At 41.7% G+C, this 17,352-nt stretch overlaps 2 protein-coding genes across 7 annotated transcripts in view; both read right to left on the bottom strand.

Annotated features, from left to right (window-relative positions):
• Trim37 (tripartite motif containing 37) overlaps nt 1–17,352 on the bottom strand; it is a 111,861-nt gene that overhangs the window by 93,892 nt on the left and 617 nt on the right. For 5 of the 6 annotated variants that reach the window (XM_042690794.1, XM_042690775.1, XM_042690803.1 and 2 more), the window contains exons 2-5: nt 14,820–14,921; nt 6,025–6,065; nt 2,113–2,229; nt 79–166 (exon numbers count right to left, since the gene is read on the bottom strand). In XM_042690794.1, coding sequence (XP_042546728.1) covers nt 79–166; nt 2,113–2,229; nt 6,025–6,065; nt 14,820–14,921 — 348 coding nt within the window. Of the gene's footprint in view, nt 1–78; nt 167–2,112; nt 2,230–6,024; nt 6,066–14,819; nt 14,922–17,352 lie in introns of those variants that run through there. The other variant, XM_042690822.1, reaches the window with a different exon arrangement.
• Ska2 (spindle and kinetochore associated complex subunit 2) overlaps nt 6,341–17,352 on the bottom strand; it is a 35,335-nt gene continuing 24,323 nt past the window's right edge. The window contains exons 6-7 of the transcript XR_006149106.1: nt 16,318–16,321; nt 6,341–6,351 (exon numbers count right to left, since the gene is read on the bottom strand). The gene's annotated coding sequence lies outside the window, so the exon portion shown is untranslated. The remainder of the gene's footprint in view (nt 6,352–16,317; nt 16,322–17,352) is intronic.

Raw genomic sequence — 17,352 nt, 5'->3', positions numbered from 1 at the left:
TTAAATGCAAATGAAACAAGTACTTTAATACCCTCTGGTATCTAACAAAAGAGAACACACTGAATTTGTTCTACTCACCATTCCTCCCCAAAGTGCACACTGATGGCAGATACACTTCTTACAAGTCCAGCAAAATACACTAAGTTTTTCATGGTGATTTTCACATCTAAACATCATGAAGAGAAAATACAGATATAAACGGAAGTAAATTCATAAGTAAACTCACTTAAATTCATAAGCTAGGGCAAACAAGCCACTGAATTTTAAATGACTATGTCTCAGGGAACACACTATAAAGCATATCCCATGGCTTCTATAAATTAAGCTAGAGAATTATACAGGGACAATATTTTTGATGTACTATTTTATGTAATCAAAGTTTTATAGGCATGTTGAACTGAAGGTTTGCTTTAAATAAAACAATACTTTCTACAGCACTATAGATGAAAAATCTTATCCCATTATTACATTCTGGGGTAATAGTAATCAGACTGATGTGTCAGAAAATACATCATCATGAGTTCATTTACAAACACATTTCTTTCTTTAAAAAAAAAAAAAAACGCATTTCTTACAAAAAATAATCAACCCATATGAACCGTACAATGAACTGTAATACCAAATCCCTATGGAAAATAAACCCTGAATTTTTAAAAAACTTTTATTAGTTATAGGGCTTGAACTCTGGGCCTGGGTGCTGTCCCTGAGCTCCTTCAGTTCAAGGCAAGTGCTCTACCACTTGAGGAACAGCACCTCTTCTGGTTTTCTGATGGTTAACTGGAGATACAAGTCTCAAAGATATTCCTACTCAGCCTGGCTTTCAACGGGCAATCTTCAGATCTCAGCCTCCTGAGAAGCAAGGATTACAGGCCTGAGCCACTAGCAGCTGGCACAAACACTGAATTTTAAGTTTTCTCTTAAATCGGATAGCCACAGACAAAACAATCAAGTTTAACTCTTTTACTTTTTTTTTTTTTGGGGGGGGGGGGGGTCCGATCGTGGGGCCTGGACTCTGGGTTTGGCACTTTCCCTCAGCTCTTCAGCTCAAGGCTAGCACTCTACAACTTGAGCCACAGCGCCACTTCCAGCTTTTTTCTTTTTGCTTATGTGGTGCTGAGGAATTGAACCCAGGGCCTCATGCATGCAAGGCAAGCGCTCTATCACTGAGCCACCTTCCCAGCCCCTGAAGTTTAACTATTATGGAGTAAATCATACCTACTATAAAATTAATATGTTAAAGCCTTAACTTACAAATATGATTATATTTGGGGCTGGGAAGGTGGCTTAGTGGTAGAGTGCTTGCCTAACAAATATGACTATATTTGAACAGGGGCCTAATGAGGTAATTGAGTTTAAGTGAGATTATAAAGACTGAGGCAAGTGTAGTGGTATACACCTATAATCACAAACTCAGGAAGATGAGACAGAAGGGTGGAGAATTTGAGGCTAGCCTGGGGTACACTGTATGCATTTATGGAAAATCACAAAGAAATTCCTTTGCACTATTAAAACATGTTAATAAATCATGTAACCTAAGACATTCATTCATTCCTATCCTGAAGAGATCCTGCTCCCATGGCAATCTCAAACATTAAGTTAACACTGTATTGTTATTGAATTCCCTTAAATAGGTAAACAGACAAAAGATCTTGTCATTGTATCCCCATAATTTAGCATTAATACTTTCTTTATGCATGTGCATATACACAGCATGAAATAAGTATTTCATAACAGTATTTCATTAAACACTTAATATTAATCTAATTTAATATCAACTATTTGTTTAATGTTTATACTGAATATCAATTGTTTGATTTAATTTAAATATTTATATTAAATATATTTATTTTATTAAAACATTTAATAAACATGGCAATAATCAATCATTTTAAATATTAACAGAAGCATCAGACAAATATAAATAACTAAAAGAGATCTACCAACATAGTAAAATTAGGGCTTAGTAGTTCAATGTCCTGTGCACACACACGCACATGCCATACACACACACACACACACACACAGAGTGATTATATTTGTGCGTGTATATGAAACCAAAACAGCAAATGGCACAAACTATTAAATGCTGAATAAAGAATATTGATAACATACTTGTCCTTTTCATTTTCTTCATGTTTGGTGAGGCTGCAGAGTTGTAGAGTATCAAGCTGTTGTGTTACTTCTTCTGCCCAACGACAGTTTACTAGTTCTCGGAGCTGAAGTGGAGCACTGGGAAAAATATATATACATATTCTCACTCAGAAATTTGAGGGTTTTTTTGTTTTTTTTTTGGTTGGTCATGGAACTTGAACTCTGGGCTTGGGCGCTGTCCCTCAGCTCTTCAGCTCAAGGCGAGCGCTCTACCACTTGAGCCACAGCACCACTTCCAGTTTTCTAGTGGTTTATTGGAGATAGGAGTCTCACGGTCTCTCCTGCCCGGGCTGGCTTTGAACCGCTATCCTCAGATCTCAGCCGCCTGAGTAGCTAAGATTACAAATGTGAGCCACTGGCGCCCGGCTATTTGAGATTTTGTGAAAACACACATTCTTCAATATAAAGCTCACATCACACTCACTTAACAATATTATTTAAATAACAAGAGTTGGGTATCAATGTTTCACACCTATAGTCCTAGCTATTCAGGAGGATCTTGGTTTGAAACCAGTCCAGGCAGGAATATCCACGAGAATCTTATCTCCAATTAACCACCAAAAAGCCAGAAGTGAAGCTGTGGCTCAAGTGGTAGAGCACTAGGTTTGACCAAAAAACTCAGAGACGGGCCAAGCCCTGAGTTCAAGCCCCAGAGCCAGCCCTAAAAAATAAAATAACATCAAGAAAAGCTAGGCACAGAAGCACATACCAGGAATCCCACTAAAAAGGCTAAGGCAGGAGAATAGTAAATTCAAAGCTAGCTTGAAATGTGTGTCTGTGTATCTATCTATCTATCTATCTCAAGTTTTAGGCTAGCCTGAGTTCTTGCCTCAAAAGAAGAAAATAAGGGCTGGGAATGTGGCTTAGCTGTAGAGTGCTTGCCTAGCATTCATGAAGCTCTGGGTTCGATTCCTCAGTACTACATAGACAGAAAAGGCCAGAAGTGGCACTGTGACTCAAGTGGTAGAGTGCTAGCCCACAGCAAAAGAAGCTCAGGGACAGTACAAAGGCCCTGAGTTAAAGCCCAGGACAGATTTAAGAAAAGAAGAAAATAAAAACAATAAAAGTATACTTTACAACATATTTTTACATTTACCCCCCAAAAAATACTAATAATTGAGATTATAGACCAAATTCTCAACTCCTTAGACTAAAATTATAATGTTCAAAAAGCTAGCCACGGGCTGGGAAGGTGTCTCAGTGATAAAGTGCTTGCCTTGCATGCATGAGGCCCTGGGTTCCATTCCTCAGCACCACATAAGCAGAAAAAGCTGGAAGTTGAGCTATGGCTCAAGTGGTAGACTGCCAGCCTTGAGATGAAGAGCTGAGGGACAGTGCCCAGGCCCACAGTTCAGGCCCCATGACCAGCAAACAAAAAAAAAAAAAGGGAAATAAAGGAGGAAAGGAGGAGGTAGCAATGCTTGATAAGAAATGCACTCATTACCTTGCCCATGTAATTGTAACCCCTCTGTACGGTATTTTCACAATTAAAAAAAAAAAAAGCTAGCCACAGGGGTGGAAATACTGCTCATAATCAAATGCACACCTGGGCCAGGCACTGGTGTCTTATACTACATAGCTACTCAGGAGGCTGAGATTCAAAGATCTCGGTTCCAACCCAGACTGGGCAGGAAAATCAATGAGACTTTCATATTCAATTAAGCACCAAAATGTCAGAAGTAAGCTGTAGTTCAAGTGGTAGAGTGCTAGCCTTAAGCAAAAGTAATTCAGGTTCAGAGACAGTGCCAAGCCCTGAGTTCAAGCCCCTGGACCAGCACACAAAAAGAATTCAGGTACAGAGCACAAGGCCCGTTTCAAGTCCCAGGCTTAGAGAAAAAAAAAAAAATGAAAAACACACCTGGACTTAATCCCCAGTACCGCTAGCCACATATGACTATTTTAATTAAAAAAAAACGAACAAACTTGTTTTTAAAGTTTAAGGTAAGCAGGACAGTGCATGCTGATAATCTCAGCACCTAGGAAGCTGTGAGACAGAAGGATTACAAGTTCAAGACCAGACTGGGCTACATAAAAAGATCATATCTCACTTAAGTTAAATAAAATAAAGTTTAATTATAGTCACATTTCAAGTGTTCAATATCACATGTAGTTAGTGGATACCATCATGGGCTGTGTTGACACAAACTATTCTCTTCATTATAGAAAATTCTATTTAACTGTTCTGATCTCACAGGCCAATGTGAGGAAAGTAAACAATACATGAAAAAAAGTGGGAAGAAGATAGCACTCTGGCATTAACATGAAACTAAATGTCTTTCAATGTAGGCATAAAGTATAGTTATACAGAGGATTGTTAATTATTTTTAAAAAGCACTATGTAGGGCTGGGAGAGTGGCTCAGTGGTAGAGTGCTTGCCTTGCATGCATGAGGCCCTGGGTTCGATTCCTTAGAACCAAATAAACAGAAAAAGCTAAAATTGGTGCTGATGCTCCAGTGGTAGAATGCTAGCCTTGAGCTGAAGAGCTGAGAGACAGCACCCAGGCCCAGAGTTCAAAAGTGAGTAGAATAAATACCATGCCTAACAATTTCTTTTTTTCTTTTTTTGGTCAGTTGTGGGCCTGAACTCTGGGCCTGGGGACTGTCCCTCAGCTCTTCAGCTCAAGGCTAGCACTCTACCACTTGAGCCACAGTGCCACTTCCAGCTTTTTTTTTCTGATTAAGTGGTGCTGAGGAATTGAACCCACGGCCTCATGCATGCAAGGAGGCACTCTACACTGAGCCACCTTCCCAGCCCTAACAATTTCTTTTGAATGTTATTTTTTCATAAGATAGGAAAAATTAGAGATAAAAGCCTTTTTACTTTATCCCCAATGGGATTTTTAAGCCAGAAGGTCTTACATTTATTTTTGTTTACATTATAAAAGCTAAGAAACAAGCCAGGCAACGGTGGCTCATGCCTATAATACTAGCTACTCAGAAGTCTGAAATCTGAGGATTGCATTTCAAAGCCAGCCCAGGCAGAAAAGTCTGTGGACTCTTATCTCCAATAAACCACCAGAAAACCAGAAGTGTCTCTGTGGCTCAAGAGCCTTGAGCTGAAGAGCTAAGGAACAATGCCCAGGCCCAGAGTTCAAACATCATAACCACCGCCACCACCACCACCAACAACAACAAAAAGCTAAGAAGCTCTAAGTAAGAGAAAGGGCAAACAATGGAATCCATCTACATATAAACCTAACTCTTCCCATTTCTTTTTATAGAAACGTATCTCTGGCTCAAGCCTGTAATCCTAGCTACTCAGGAGGCTGAGATCTGAGGATCACAGTTCAAAGCCACCCGGGGCAAGAAATTCTATAAGACTCTTATCTTGGACTGGAAAGGTGGCTCAGTGGTAGAGCGCTTGCCTTGCATGCCTGAGGCCCTGGGTTCGATTCCTCAGCACCACATAAGCAGAAAAAAAAAAGCTGGAAGTGGCGCTGTGGCTCAACTGGTAGAGCACCTGCCTAGAGCTGAAAAACTGAGAGACAGTGCCCAGGTCAAGAGTTCAAGCCCCACAATCCACATAAAAAAAAAAATAATAAAATAAATCACATTCTATTCAACCATAGTCATAGTAAAATGTGTGGTGTTCATTTTAGCAGACAGTGCCCACAATGTGAATTCTGTACTTCCCAGGGGAGGCCCTTTCTCCAGTCTGCCATAATTAGAAGAGGTAGTTTTGCCTCCAAGATAACTGATTTTTGCCAATTGCTGTTAAGTCCAAAACAAAACAAAAATGAAACAAAAAAAAAAAAAGAAAGAAATGTGACAACTTGCAGGAAACAAACTTGCCTTTATGAATTCTAGGGCATACTCTGACTCTATGGACTTATTATTTTCCAAATACACAAGTAATTGTAGCAAAACACTTACCGGCAATGAGGACATTGAGCTCTCTGTTCTGTCAGCCAGCGCTAAGAAGGTAAAAGAACTATATTTTTACTGTAAAAACACAATTACTTTAATTTCTATTTATTAATAAACCAAACTTAATGAGTTTAACTCTAGTACAAAAAATTTTTTAATTTAATTTTACAAATACATTAGTAACAAGTAATCTATCATCTTGTATCATCACAAGAACAAACTTTTAAAAGATTCAAGTTATCCCAAAATTGTCAAGAAGGTACTCTCCCACAGGAAAAGAGTAATTCTCAAACTGGGTTTCACAAGGAAGATGTAACATTCACAAAAATTATACTGTTACTATCCCCTCAAAAATAAGCCATAGCAATGATATATTTCTATCTAATCTACAAAATTTCTAAACTTAAGATTCTACTTAATTTTTTTTTGATAAGCAACTAGTTCTAATATATATACAAATCAGACTTAAGAATAAGAAAAAGGGGGCTGGGAAGGTGGCTCAGTGGTAGAGCGCTTGCCTTGAGCTGAAGAGCTGAGGGACAGCGCTCAGGCCCAGAGTTCAAGCCCCAAGACCGACAAAAAAAAAAAAAAAAAAATTGAGAAATCAAAGAAATCATACAAATGAACCTGATGACTCTGCTTATTTACTTTTGGTCTATTACAGGCATATAAAACTCTCTAATAAAGATAAAAACAAGGGGCTGGGAAAGTGGCTCAGTGGTAGAGTGCTTGCCTTGCATGCATGAGGCCCTGGGTTCGATTCCTCAGCACCACATAAGCAAAAAGAAAAAAGCCAGAAGTGGTACTGTGGCTCAAGTGGCAGAGTGCTAGCCTTGAGCTAAAGAGCTGAGGGACAGCGCCCAGGCCCAGAGTTCAGGCTCCACGACCTCCCCCGCCCCCCACCCCAGCCCCCCACCCCACCCCCCCCACCCCCCCACCCCCCGCAAAAAAAAAAAAAAGAAAGAAATAAGATAAAGAGCCAGGCGCTGGTGGCTTACCCTTATAATCTTAGCTACTCAGGAGGCTGAGATCTGAGGATCATAGTTCAAAGCCAGCCCAGGGAAGGAAAGTCTGAGACTCTTATCTCCAATACCACCCCAGCTGAGTTCAAGCCCATGCCCAACAAAACAAAAAGGAAGAAGAAGAAAAACAACAACTTTTTCTAATTTTTTTTCTTGACAGTCCTAGGGCTTGAACTCAGGACCTGAACACTGTACCTTAGCTACTTTCACTCAAGGTTAACACTCTACCACTTGAGCCACAGCACCACTTCGGACTTTTTCTGTGTATGTGGGACTGAGGAATCAAACCCATGGCTTCATGCATGCTATGCAAGCACTCTACCACTGAGCCACATTCCAGGCCCTTTTTTTTTTTTTTGGGTCCGGTTGTGGGGCCAGAACTCTGGGCCTGGGCGCTGTCCCTCAGCTCTTCAGCTCAAGGCTAGCGCTCTACCACTTGAGCCACAGCGCCACTTCCGGCTTTTTTTTTCTTTTTGCTTATGTGGTGCTGAGGAATCGAACCCAGGGCCTCATACATGCAAGGCAAGTGCTCTACCACTGAGCCACCTTCCCAGCCCCAGGGCCCTTTTTCTAATTCTTTTTTTTTTTTTTTTTGTCGCCTGTGGGGCTTGAACTCTGGGCTTGGACGCTGTCCCTGCTCTCTTCAGCTCAAGGCAAGCGCTCTACTACTTGAGTCACAGCGCCACTTCCGGTTTTCTAGTGGTTTATTGGAGATAAGAGTCTCACAGACTTTCCTGCCGAGCTGGCTTTGAACCACAATCCTCACATCTCAGCCTCCTGAGTAGCTAGGATTACAGGCATGAGCCACCTGGGCCCGGCTCCCTTTTTCTAATTCTTAAAACAATTTTATGCCAGCCACTGGCATAAACCAAAAAACCAAAAGTGGCACTGTGGCTCAAGTAGTAGAGCAGTAGAGCGCTATAGTCTTGAGCTGAAATGCTAAGGGACAGCGCCCAGGCTCAGCTTTCAAGCCCCAGGACCAAACAAACAACAACAAAAAGAAAAAAGAATTTTATAATGGGAACTCCTCTGTATGGTTTTGTTTTTGTTTTTGTCAGTTGTGGGGCTTGAACTGAGGGCCTAGGCATCGTCCTTAAGCCTCTCTGTGCTCAAGGCTAGCGCTCTACCACTGGAGCCACAGTGCCACCTCTGTTTTTTCTGGTGGTTTACTGGAGCTAAGAGTCTCACAGCCCATGCTGGCTTTAAGATGTGAGCCTCAGGGGTGGCTCAGTGGTAGAGTGCTTGCCTTGCATGCCTAAGGCCCTGGGTTCAATTCCTCAGCACCACATAAGCAGAAAGAAAAAAGCCGGAAGTGGCACTGTGGCTCAAGTGGTAGAGTGCTAGCCTTGAGCTGAAGAGTTGAGGGACAGTGCCCAGGCCCAGAGTTCAGGCCCCACAACCGGACCCCAGGCCCCCGTCCCCCCCCAAAAAATGCAATCTTTCAGATCTCAGCCTCCCAAATAGCTAGTATTACAGGTGTGAGCCATCGGTGCCTGGCTTAAGTTAATTCTTTAAATAACTACTAGATTGGAGACAGTAATGGTGGTTCATATCTGTAATCCTAGCTACTTGGGAGGCTGAGATCTGAAGATTGTGGTTTTAAACCAGCTCTGGAGAAAAGTTCAAATGAAAATGATCTCCAATAAAAGCCAGAAATGGAAGTGTCTCAAGTGATAATATCAGCTTTGAGTGGAAAAAGCTCTGAGGCCCTAAGTGCAAGCCCCAGTATCAGGGAAAAAAAAAGAAGGAAAGACTAGAGATGTGGACCAAATGCTAGACCAATTGTTTAGCAAGTAGTAACCCTTCCTAACCACCTTCTCCCCTCGCCCTTCTGCAAAAAAAAAAAAAAGTCAAAGTGAACCAGGTATTGTGGCACATGCCTGTAATATAAGCATGAAAAGGAGATGCAGGAACAGAGTTTGAGCCCAGCTTGGGCTTTATTGTGAGACCTTGTCTCCAAAAAACAAAAAGTGAATGTAAGCACTTAAAACATGTATCTGTACACTTGTGAACAGCAGTACCACTCACAAAGACTAAAGAAAAAAACAATTAAATGTGCTTCAAGAGACAAAAAAAAAGAAGAAATATATACTTTCAGAGAAACATTTAGCACAAAAACAAAGAAGTCCTGATATATGCTACATATACTATATTTTTGAAAATGTTTCGCTAAGTTAACTAAGACCAACACAGAAGAGAAATATTGTATGATTTCACTCCCATGAAATATCTAGAGTAAGTAAATTCATAGGGACAAAAAGTAGATTTGAGGTGACCAATGACTGGGGGAAAAGGGAGAAATGGAATTACTATTTCGTGGGTACAGACATCCTCTTTGAGGCAACAAAAAAGCTTTGAAAATAGTGGTATGGGGTACATCATGAATGTAAACACTCCGGTGTACAAAGCAATGAAAATGACAAACCTTGTAATAATTTATTTTGCCTTTGCCACATGGGGGGAGGGTAATAGAGTATTTGCACAGTCCCCTTATCAAAGACAATACATGGACAGCAAACCCTGGAAAGGATAATATCTCATCAAAGAAGTACTAACACTATAATCAGATGTCACTATATAGCTATGAGAATATAAATTCAAAAAAACAAACAGCTGGGTATTGGTAGCTCACACTTATAATCCTAGCTACTCAGGAGCCTGAGATCTGAAGATTGCAGTTCAAAGCCAGCCCTGGCAAGAAAGCCTGTGAGACTCTTATCTCCAATAAATCACTCAGAAAACTAAAGTAACACTGTGGCTCAAATGGTAGAGTGCTTGTCTTAAGCTGAAGCACTAAGGGATAGCACCCAGGACAGACCAGAGTTCAAGCCCCAAGACTGACCAAAAAAAAACAACCAAACACCCAAAGAAAGAGAAGAAATGGAACACTCACACACTGCTGATAAGAATGTAAAATCGGCTGGGAATGTGGCTTAGTGGTAGAGTGCTTGCCTAGCATGCATGAAGCCCTGGGTTCAGTTCCTCAGGACCACATAAACAGAAAAAGCTGGAAGTGGCACTGTGGCTCAAGTGGTAGAGTGCTAGCCTTCCTTGAGCAAAAGCAGCTCAGGGACAGTGCCCAAGCCCTGAGTTCAAGCTCAAGGACTGGTTAAAAAAAAGAAGAAAAGAAAAGAATGTAAAATGGTACGACTATTGTCAAAAAAATTGGCAATTTTTAACAAGTTAAAACACGTTTACCATGTGACCTAGCCAATCCCTTCCTAATTACCCAAGAAAAAAAGCTTCAGGGCTGGAGGCAGAAGTTAGTGGTAGAGCAGCTGTCTAAAAAGCAAGAGGCTCTGAGTTCAAACCCCAGTACCACACATACATACAGAAAGCTTCAGTGCTTTCAAAGACTTACATATAAATGTTTCTAACAGTTTCTGATGCCCATGTCTTTTTATTTGGTTATTTAGGCTGATACTGAACTCTGAACCTTTCATTTGCTCAGTTTGCTAAGCAAATGATAGAGCTAGTACTCTATCACTTAGGCCACACCTCAAACACAGACTTTTGGCTGGTTAAAAGCAATGGAAGGGCTGGGAAGGTGGCTCAGTGGTAGCTTGCCTCACATGCATGAGTCCCTGGGTTCAATTCCTCAGCACTACATAAATAGAAAAAGCTGGAAGTGGCGCTGTGGCTCAAGTGGTAGAGTACTAACTGTGAGCTGAAGAGCTGAGGGACAGTGCCCAGACCCAGGGTTCAGGCCTCACGACCAAAAAAAAAAAAAAAAAGAAAGCAATGGAATTGAGTCTCGTGGTCTTTTGTCTTGGCCAGCTTCAAACTGCAATCCTCCCAATTCAGCCTCCTGAGTAGCTAGGATTACTTACAGGCATGGCCAGGCCATATAACCATTACTTTTGTGTGTTGGTTGTGGGGCTCGAACTCTGAACCTGAGCACTGTCCCTCAGCTCTTCAGCTCAAGGACAGCACTCTACCAATTGAGCCACAGTGCTACTTCTAGTTTTCTGGAAGTAGATTAGAGATAAGAGTCTCAGGGACTTTCCTGCCTGGGCTGGCTTTGATGCTATGAACCGTGATCCTCAGATCTTAGCCTCATAAGTAGCTAGGATTACAGGCATGAGGCACCAGCACCTGGCCATATACCCATTATTAATATATGAATGGAAAGACAAACACTACTACTAAAGCATTCAGAAAAATCTACTTTGCAATATGAAGGAATACTACCAATATACACAACATAGATAAATCTCAAAATAGTTTTGCTGAGTGAAAAAAGCCAAACACATAACAATACATACTGCATGATTCCATTTGTGTAAATTCCAGACAATTCATACTTAAGCAACAGCACCGAAAGTGTATCACTAGTTTCCTAGGAACAAGGCAAGCAAGGAAGAGGGCCTAAGCAAACTTTGTATGTTCCTTATCTTGACAGTAGGATATACTATGTCAAACTTACACAACTGGGGGAAAAAGCAAGCAATACACTTTAAATATACCTAGTTTACAGTCTCTCAATTATACCTAATAAAAAAAATGGCTAGCATGGGGAGGGAAGGGATAGTAGGGGAAAAACAAAGGAGGAAGTAACAATGCTCGATATGAAATGTAACTTGCTCATGAAACTGTAACCCCTTGGCACAGTATCTTTACAACTAAAAAAAATTTTTTAATGGTTGGCAAAATACAAAGTAAACTCAACAATTATAGGTTAGTGTATTAAGTGTGAACCAATGTTAAAAAACAACAACAACAACAAGGTCAAAGCCTGGCACTGGTGCCTCACGCGTATAATCCTGTTACTCAGGAGGCTGAGATATGAGGATCTCAGTTCAAAGCCAGTCCAGGCAGTTAAGTCCGTGAAAATCTTATCTCCAATAAACCACGACAAAAAAAAGGAAGTGGCGTTGTAGCTCAAGTGGTAGAGTGCTAGCCTTGAGCTGAATAGCTGAGGGACAACACTCAGGCCCAGAGTTCAAGCCCCAAGACCGACAAAAAATAATAGTAATAAGGTCAAGAAAAAAAAAGGAGAGGGCTGGGAAGGTGGCTCAGTGGTAGAGCACTTGCCTTGCATGCATGAGGCCCTGGGTTCGATTCCTCAGCACCACATAGCAAAAAGAAAAAAGCCGGAAGTGGCGCTGTGGCTCAAGTGGTAGAGCGCTAGCCTTGAGCTGAAGAGCTGAGGGACAGCGCCCAGGCCCAGAGTTCAGGCCCACAACTGGACCCAAAAAAAAAAAAAAAATTGATTAAAAAAAAAAAAGGAGAAAGACTGGAGAAAGCCAGGCACCAGTGGCTTAAGCCTGTAAGTCTAGCTTCTCAGGAGGTTGAAATCTGAAAAGCACAGTTAAAAGCTAGCCCCAGCCCAGGTAGGAAAGTTTGTGAGACTCTTATCTCCAGTTAACCACTAGAAAACCAGAAGTGGTACTGTGGCTCAAAGTGGTGGAGCACTAGCCTTGAGCGAAAAAAGCTCAGTATGGGATCAGGTGTGAGCCTCTAGAGGTGAGTAAGGAGACACAGTGGAAGGAGAAGGCCCAAAAGGTTTAACATAGGGAGGAGGAACAGAGTTCTCAATGCCTAACAGAGGGAATGTCAGGTTCAGGGAGAGGCTCCGGTCTCTTACATGATTTGTCAGGGCTGGGCTCCTGCCCACGTACCAGGAAGGATAGGGTAAGTTGAACAGGACTGGCAGAGAGAAGGACAAGCACAGAGAGCAAAGGCCTGAATGTACAGAAACATACCATTGCATTGGCAGAAATTGTCCAAATCTCTGAGAGTATTACAACTGAAAGTCCCATTTTTTACTATGACCAGACTTGATTGCAATAAAAGATAAGGTGTTTTGGCTTTATGGGGGAAAAAAAAAGTTCAGGGACAATTCCAAGGCCCTGAGTTCAAACCCCATGACTGACCAAAAAAAAAATAAACTGAGGGAGACCTTCATCCAGCATATAAGACTTTCAACCAAACAACCAGACTCGACTAATTAACCAACTATAACAATGGAGGCCAATTACCTAATCCCTGTAGCTTCAGTTCCATCGTCTATAATATGTAGATATATACTATGTGTATTGTTGATATTTTAACAATTAAAAGTAACATTATAAGCCAGGTGCTGGTGGCTCACACCGTAATCCTACTCAGGAGGCTGAGATCTGAGGATCACAGTTCAAAGCCAGCCTAGGCAGTAAAGTCCTTGAGCCTCTTTATCTCCAGTTGACCATCAGAAAACTGGAAATGTCACTGTGGCTCAAGTGGTAGAGTGCTCTCCTTGAGCTAAGAGCTCAGGGACAGTACCCAGGCCCAGAGTTCAAGCCCTATCAAAAACAAAAACAAACAAGAATAACATAATTTTATAATACTTTACAATTTCTGAATTTCTTTGAGGTTCACTTAATATCTAACTATCTGTGTTGCAGAGTGCATTATCTGAATTCAATAGCTAAGGAAACAAAGCTAGGAAAGAATGTCTTCTTTTAGTGTGAGAACTAACTAATATGTTATAGTGGCAAAGAATGTGGGCTCAAGGAGATTTACTAGATTTTTAATCCCAGCTCCACTATTCACTAGCTCTGAAACTTGAAGAAAACTATTACAAATATCACTCTTTTGGCTGGGAAGGTAGCTCAGAAGTAGAGTGCTTGCCTTGCATGCATGAGGCCCTGGGTTAGACTCCTCAGCACTATATAAGCAGAAAAAGCTGGAAGTGGAGCTACAGCTCAAGTGGTAGAGCGCTAGCCTTGAGCTGAAGAGCTCAGGGACAGTGCCCAGGCCCAGAGTTCGAGCCCCAGGACCAACAAAAAAACCCAAAACACTCCTTTGTGTTTGTGTGCCATTTTTGGGCCTTGAACTCAGAGCTTGAGCACTGTCTCTGAGTTTTTGTACTCAAGGCTAGTACTCTACCACTTTGAGCTACAACCATACCAGCTTTTTGGTAGTTAATTGGAAATAAGAGGCTCACAGACTGTCTTGCACCAGCTAGCTTTGAACCCCAATCCTCAAATCTCAGCCTTTTAAGTAGCTAGGATAACAGGCATAAGCCACCAGTGCCCAACCAGATAGTACTCTTGACAAAGGGATATATACCTTTTTTAGCCAGAATAAGGTAACAAACTTTGAGGTGAAGTGCATGTTGGAAGGCTTTGGTTCCCTCATTGTATTATATATATTAATGGGAGCAGGGAAGTTTTCAATTATGGTCTTACATAGACCACATAATCAAAATACACTCTTCTGTTTTAAATCTTGTACTTCTTTATAATTTTCTTCCAGATATTCATTTACATTCAATTTTAAAGTCACTAGACAAAATCATCTCTACTGTCACTTGTAACTGTGCCATCATCGGATTTTATTTACCTCTAAATCCATTACCTGATTATTCTCCATCTTTCCTATCAAACATATCTGAACTCTCCCTTCTGAGCCCTGTATTTTTCTTGCCTCCTTATGATACACATATTTTTCAATATAAACAGTAAAGTTCATTTGTTTTTTACCTTATTTGATAAGTGTTTGCTCAATGTATAATGAATCTAACCATGTAAATACTAAAATTACAATGACCTGTTTCCAGAGGCACTTACCTATCTTCAGACATATCACTTCAGTTATCACTTCCTATTTATTCATTCTCACAGTACTAAGCAATACAAATTGATGGTCTATTAAGACACCTTCATTTAAGAGACTTTTTTTTTAAAGGACACAAAACAAAGAAATTAAGAAAAAACAGTAAGAAAAAGGAAATGGTTAATACTTGTAATATGCCATATATAAACTTAAACGCGTGCAAAAAGAAATACAACTTACCCTAATACAGCTGAAGCAACAAAGCTTGGAACAATGAGGACACAAGCGAGCATCCCGCAATTTCTCCATGCAAATAAAACATCGGAAAACCTCAGCAATGCTCTGAAAATAATAAATGGATCTCAGATTAGACCACCAAGCAAGAATAAAAAGCATGCTAAAGCTCGGTGCCAGAGGTTCACGCCTAATCGTAGCTACTCAGGAAGCTGAGATCTAGGGGAACCAACCCAGGCAGAAAAATCCTTGAGATTCTTTTTAAGGAAGCCGGTTTCTCATGCCTGTAATCCTAGCTACTCAGGAGGCTGAGGTCTGAGGATCACAGTTCAAAGCCAGCCCAGGCAAGAAAGTTCATGAGACTCTTATCTCCAATAAGCCACCAGAAAACCGAAAGTGGTGCTGTGGCTTAAGTGGTAGAGCAGTTGCCTTGAGCTGAAGAGCTGAAGGACAGTGCCCAGGCCCAGAGTGCAAGCCTCACCACTGCCAAAAAAAGAAAAAAGAAAAAAAAAAAAAACTGGACAATACCTAAAAATGTACTATTATACTGTACTTCATTCCAGAAGGAAACCCTCCTAAAACCGGGGAAACCTTACAAAACCTTTGTAATACTTCCACAGGAGGAAGTGAGAAATTTACTCATGACTATCGGGAGGGCCAGAATCTGTGAGATGGAGGATGGACATTAAGACTTTTTTTTTCTTGGAGGGGGAAGGAGCAGTTCTGGGGCTTGAACTCAGGGCCTCGGCACTGTCCCTGAGCTTCTTTTGCTCAAGGCTAGCACTCTATCACTTGAGCCACAGCAGCACTTCCGGCTTTTTGTGGTACTTGGGAATCGAACTGAGGGATCATGCATGCTAGGCATGCACTTTACCACTAAGCCACATTCCCAGCCCACAATAAGACCTTTGAATTAGCTAGTTTCAAGTACAATGCTCTTTTAGACTAAATTCTTAGTTAAAAAGCAAGATTTTAGGCTGGGAAGGTGGTTCAATGGTAGAGTGCTTGCCTTGCATGCATGAGGCCCTGGATTCAATTCCTCAGTACCACATAAGCAGAAAAAGCCCAAAGTGGCGCTGTGGCTCAAGTGGTAGAGTGTTAGCCTTGAGCTGAAGAGCTGAGGGACAGTACCCAGGCCCAAATTTCAGGCCCCACAACTGACCAAAAAAAATTAATAACAATAAATAAATAAAAAAGCAAGATTTTAGTATTGGGAACACAAAATTGAACAATCATCACATAATTATATCCGATAATCAATCTTTCTTGATGTTCCTAGCCTTTAGGGAAATAAACTACGTGAAATCACTTTGTAATAGTCAGACATGCCAGGTGTTTGTGGTATATTCCTATAATTCAGCACTTAAAAGATAAAGATGGAGCTGGGAATGTGGCCTAATGGTAGAGTGCTTGCCTAGCATATACGAAGCCCTGGGTTCAATTCCTCAGTATCACATAAACAGAAAAAGGTGGAAGTAGTGTTGTGGCTCAAGTGGTAGAGCACTAGCCTTGAGCACAGAGAAGCTCAGGTACAGAGCTCAGGCTTTGAGTTCAAGCCCCAGGACCGCCAAAAAACAAAAACAAAAAACTGAGACGGGCTGGGAAGGTGGCTCAGTGGTACTCACCTTGTATACATGAGGCCTTGGGTTCGATTCCTCAGCACCACATAAGCAGAAAAAGCTGGAAGTTTTTGGCACTGAGGCTCAAGGGGTAAAGTGTTAGCCTTGAGCTGAAGAGCTGAGGAACAGCACCTAGGCCCAGAGTTCAGGCCCCACGACCAGCAAAAAACAAACAAACAAAAAAAGAAAAACCAGAGACAGAAGAGTTCCATACCAGCCTGGACATAGCTGAAACCTTGTCTCAAAAAAAAAATGGGGGGGGGAAGGAAAGAGGAAAAAGAAAAAAAGCCGGGTGCTGGTGGCTTACGCCTGTAATCCTAGCTGAAATCAGAGGATTGTGGTTCAAAGCCAAGCTGGTGCAGAAAAGTCTTCTCTGTGTCTCAAGTGGTACAGGACTAATCTTGAGCTGAAGAGCTGAGGGAGGGTGCCCAGGCCCACCCACAGAGTTCAAGCCCCATGACCAAAATGAGACAGAGACAAAGAGGAGGGGAGAGAGAAGAGAAAGGGAGAGGGAGAGGGAGAGGGAGGGGGAGAGAGGGACAGTGGGGGGTGGGGAGGAGAGAGGGGGAGAGGGAGAGAGGGAAAGAAGGAGGGAAGGAGAGGGTGAGGGAGAGGGAGAGGTAGAAAGAGAGGGAGAAAGGGAGAAAGCGCAGTTTTATCTTGGAAACTACAGCCGAATAAGGCAGTTCGAGCTTGTGTGCCCTCATTCAATCTGGAATGGACTGAAGACGCCTGCAAAACGCAGCGCTGAGAGTTAAGATTATTATCCAGTCCCATAGAGATTGGGATCCTCACAGGCACTTGTAGGAGGTGGAAATAGCAGGGCTCCGTCCATCTGATGAATCTGCAGTTTTAGTCTACAAAGGCTAGTTGCAAATACAGAATGGTAGGTGTACAGGTGCCAAGACATCCCTGAACAC

This window comes from Dipodomys spectabilis, unplaced genomic scaffold (genome assembly GCF_019054845.1).
Source record: "Dipodomys spectabilis isolate Male_0828 unplaced genomic scaffold, ASM1905484v1 ptg000004l, whole genome shotgun sequence".
Classification (NCBI taxonomy): Eukaryota; Metazoa; Chordata; class Mammalia; order Rodentia; family Heteromyidae; genus Dipodomys; species Dipodomys spectabilis.
The sequence above is the reverse complement of the archived record's forward strand: the minus strand, read 5'-3'. Positions and strand labels throughout refer to the sequence as shown.